The sequence below is a fragment of the Diachasmimorpha longicaudata genome, chromosome 6, assembly GCF_034640455.1.
Source record: "Diachasmimorpha longicaudata isolate KC_UGA_2023 chromosome 6, iyDiaLong2, whole genome shotgun sequence".
Taxonomy (NCBI): Eukaryota; Metazoa; Arthropoda; class Insecta; order Hymenoptera; family Braconidae; genus Diachasmimorpha; species Diachasmimorpha longicaudata.
Window position 1 is genome coordinate 738,628 of NC_087230.1, and position 2,326 is coordinate 740,953.

At 52.1% G+C, this 2,326-nt stretch overlaps 1 protein-coding gene across 1 annotated transcript; it reads right to left on the reverse strand.

Moving 5' to 3' along the window:
* LOC135163924 (uncharacterized) lies at window positions 1-1,104 on the reverse strand. Its single transcript, XM_064123831.1, has 2 exons — window positions 485-1,104; window positions 1-286 (listed from the first exon to the last, which is right to left on the reverse strand). Exons 1-2 carry the CDS (start codon window positions 1,102-1,104, stop codon window positions 1-3), a joined length of 906 nt encoding a protein of 301 aa, XP_063979901.1.
* Window positions 1,105-2,326: the final 1,222 nt, after the last annotated feature.

Sequence of the window (2,326 nt, forward strand, 5' to 3'; positions counted from 1 at the left end):
TTATTGTGCGAGCTCTCCTCTGTTCCGAACACAGACAGCATATTGATGGATGTGTATTCGCACACGAGCTCTGCCGCCGATGATCCAATACCTTTGCCTGGTAAAAGCCAGAGTGAGCTGGGTTCTGCCGTGATGCGACCGTCGGTGTGCATCTCCGATGACTAGATCCGTGAATCTGGAATGTCGTGGGAGTACCGTTGGATGGATCTCCTCAAAGTCCAGGTGAGCATTGTGGAGACGGCCGCCGATCTGCAAGATTTGTTGGTGGTCTAGGTAAGGAGTTAGCCTAGATATTGGAGATGTATTTGATAATTTTCTGCCACTTACCAGGATCCGGATCTCCTCGCTGAAGTGATGGTGCTGTATCCTTTTTATCCAGAAAAGTCTAGCTTCTTCGACTTCTTCTGGAGTGGCAAACCGTGGATCAGAAACTTCTATCCGCCGTAGCCGCCGTCCGAGCCGATTGACGAGTGCCGTTACTCACAAAATTTTGTTGAGATCGTTATGCCGCTCTAGGAGTTCATTGCCCTTCTGAGGGCCGATGACAACTGGATCTGCTGAGGATAGCTTTTCCTCAAGCGCCGCCGCCGCCGTGGAGCCGACTGACGAGACTGGCCAATGGTGTGGAGGCAATACGATCCATCGTGGCCCATTCCACCAGAGAGGATGGTGATGAAGGTGTTCCGGTGATAGCCCCCGTAAGGCATAGTCTGCTGGGTTGTCTGTTCCGCTGATGTGAAGCCATGCTCCGTTGGGTATGGCCTCTTGGATTTTTACAACACAATGTAGGACGTGTTCTTTACAGCGAGATGGATGGGATTTAACCCATGCTAGAGCCACCGAGGAGTCCGTTCTGAGGAAGATGGTTGGTTGGGCTGGCTCCAGCTCTTTGATGGCGTAGGAGGTGAGCTCCGTCAACAGCCCTGTCGCTGTTAGCTCAAGTCTGGGTATAGTCACTGTCTTAAGTGGGGCGACACGTGTTTTGGCGCACACTCGGGAGATGACTGGAGCCGTACCTGGTTTTTCCGTCCGAAGATAGACTACCGCCTCGATGGCGAGGTTGGAGGCATCCGCAAAGCCGTGAACTTGGAGGGTTGAGACCATGGAGACGAGTTGGAGCTACTGAGGAACTGCGATGAGGTTGACGTGGCTTAGTTCTTCCCTGAACTGATTCCAGCGACGGATGGTGGACATGGGAAGTGGATCATTTCAGTCGACCTTGATGAGGGACAGTTCCTGCATGACGAGTTTGGCTTTGGTGGATACCGGACAAATGCAGCCCAATGCATCAAAAATATGGGCGATTTCCGATAAGATGAACCGCTTGGTTACTGGTTTGGTGGTGAAGGTCTACGGTTTAAATTGAAAGTGGTCTTGGTGTGAATTCCAGCACAAACCAAGCACCTTGAAGACCTGCTCCTTTTCTTGAAGCTCTGATGGAAATGATGGAGATGGTGGAGGTGACAGCCCCAGTTGGCTGAGGACCTCCAGATAATTGCTGGCCTATTTCTGAAGGGGGAAGCCGCTCGCCTTGCAGAGACCGATGAGCTGAGTGATAATTTCTCTCAGCTCCCCTGGTGAATCCGCTCCGCCGTAGATATCGTCTACGTATCTGCCTTTGGAGAGGGAGGGTACCGCCTTTGGATACCGATGTCCGTCGTCCGCCGTGAGCTGCTGGAAAACTCGAAGAGCTAGCCATGGAGCCCAAGTTTGGCCGTAGGTGACTGTGGTGAGTTGGAACATAATGAGTTGGTTCTCATCTCGCCAGAGGATACGCTGGAGGTTCCAGTCGTCCGAGTGGATCCTGATTTGCTGAAACATATCTACAATGTCCGTGCCGAAGACGTACCTGTGTCTTCTCACCCAGAGAAGCACGTCTGGAGCGTCTACCTGGAGTTTCCCGCCGGCATGGAGGATGTTGTTGAGCGACGAAGCTTGGTGGTTGTGCTATCTAGACGTAGCACTCCGTGATGTGGCAGATAGTACACTGGAGATGGTTCCGATGTGTACACTACTTGCTGCATGTGCCCAAGAGCCTCATATTCTTGGATGAAGTCTCGGTACAGCTGACCGTAGATGGAGTCTCTTTGGAGTCTACCGCTGAGCTAGTGAAGTTGTCGAAGAGCCTTGGGTTTTGAGACCCCAAGGGAATTGGCCGATGATTTGAGAGGTAGTCGTACAACATACCTCGCCGTTGGATCCCGAGTGTGGGTAGATTGGAATTGTTGCTCACATTCGAGCTCCTCCTGAGTGAGAGGGGTTTTGCTCTGAGCTGGCAATTCCTCCTGGGTCCAGAACCTCTTTAATAGTGCCAGTAGTTGCTCGT

Coding starts and splice junctions, on each gene's coding strand:
- LOC135163924 (XM_064123831.1), bottom strand. CDS start 1,104: ATGGTCTCAACCCTCCAAGTTCACGGCTTTGCGGATGCCTCCAACCTC. Junction 287..484: donor AACGATCTCAACAAAATTTT/GTGAGTAACGGC, acceptor TCCAATATCTAG/GCTAACTCCTTACCTAGACC.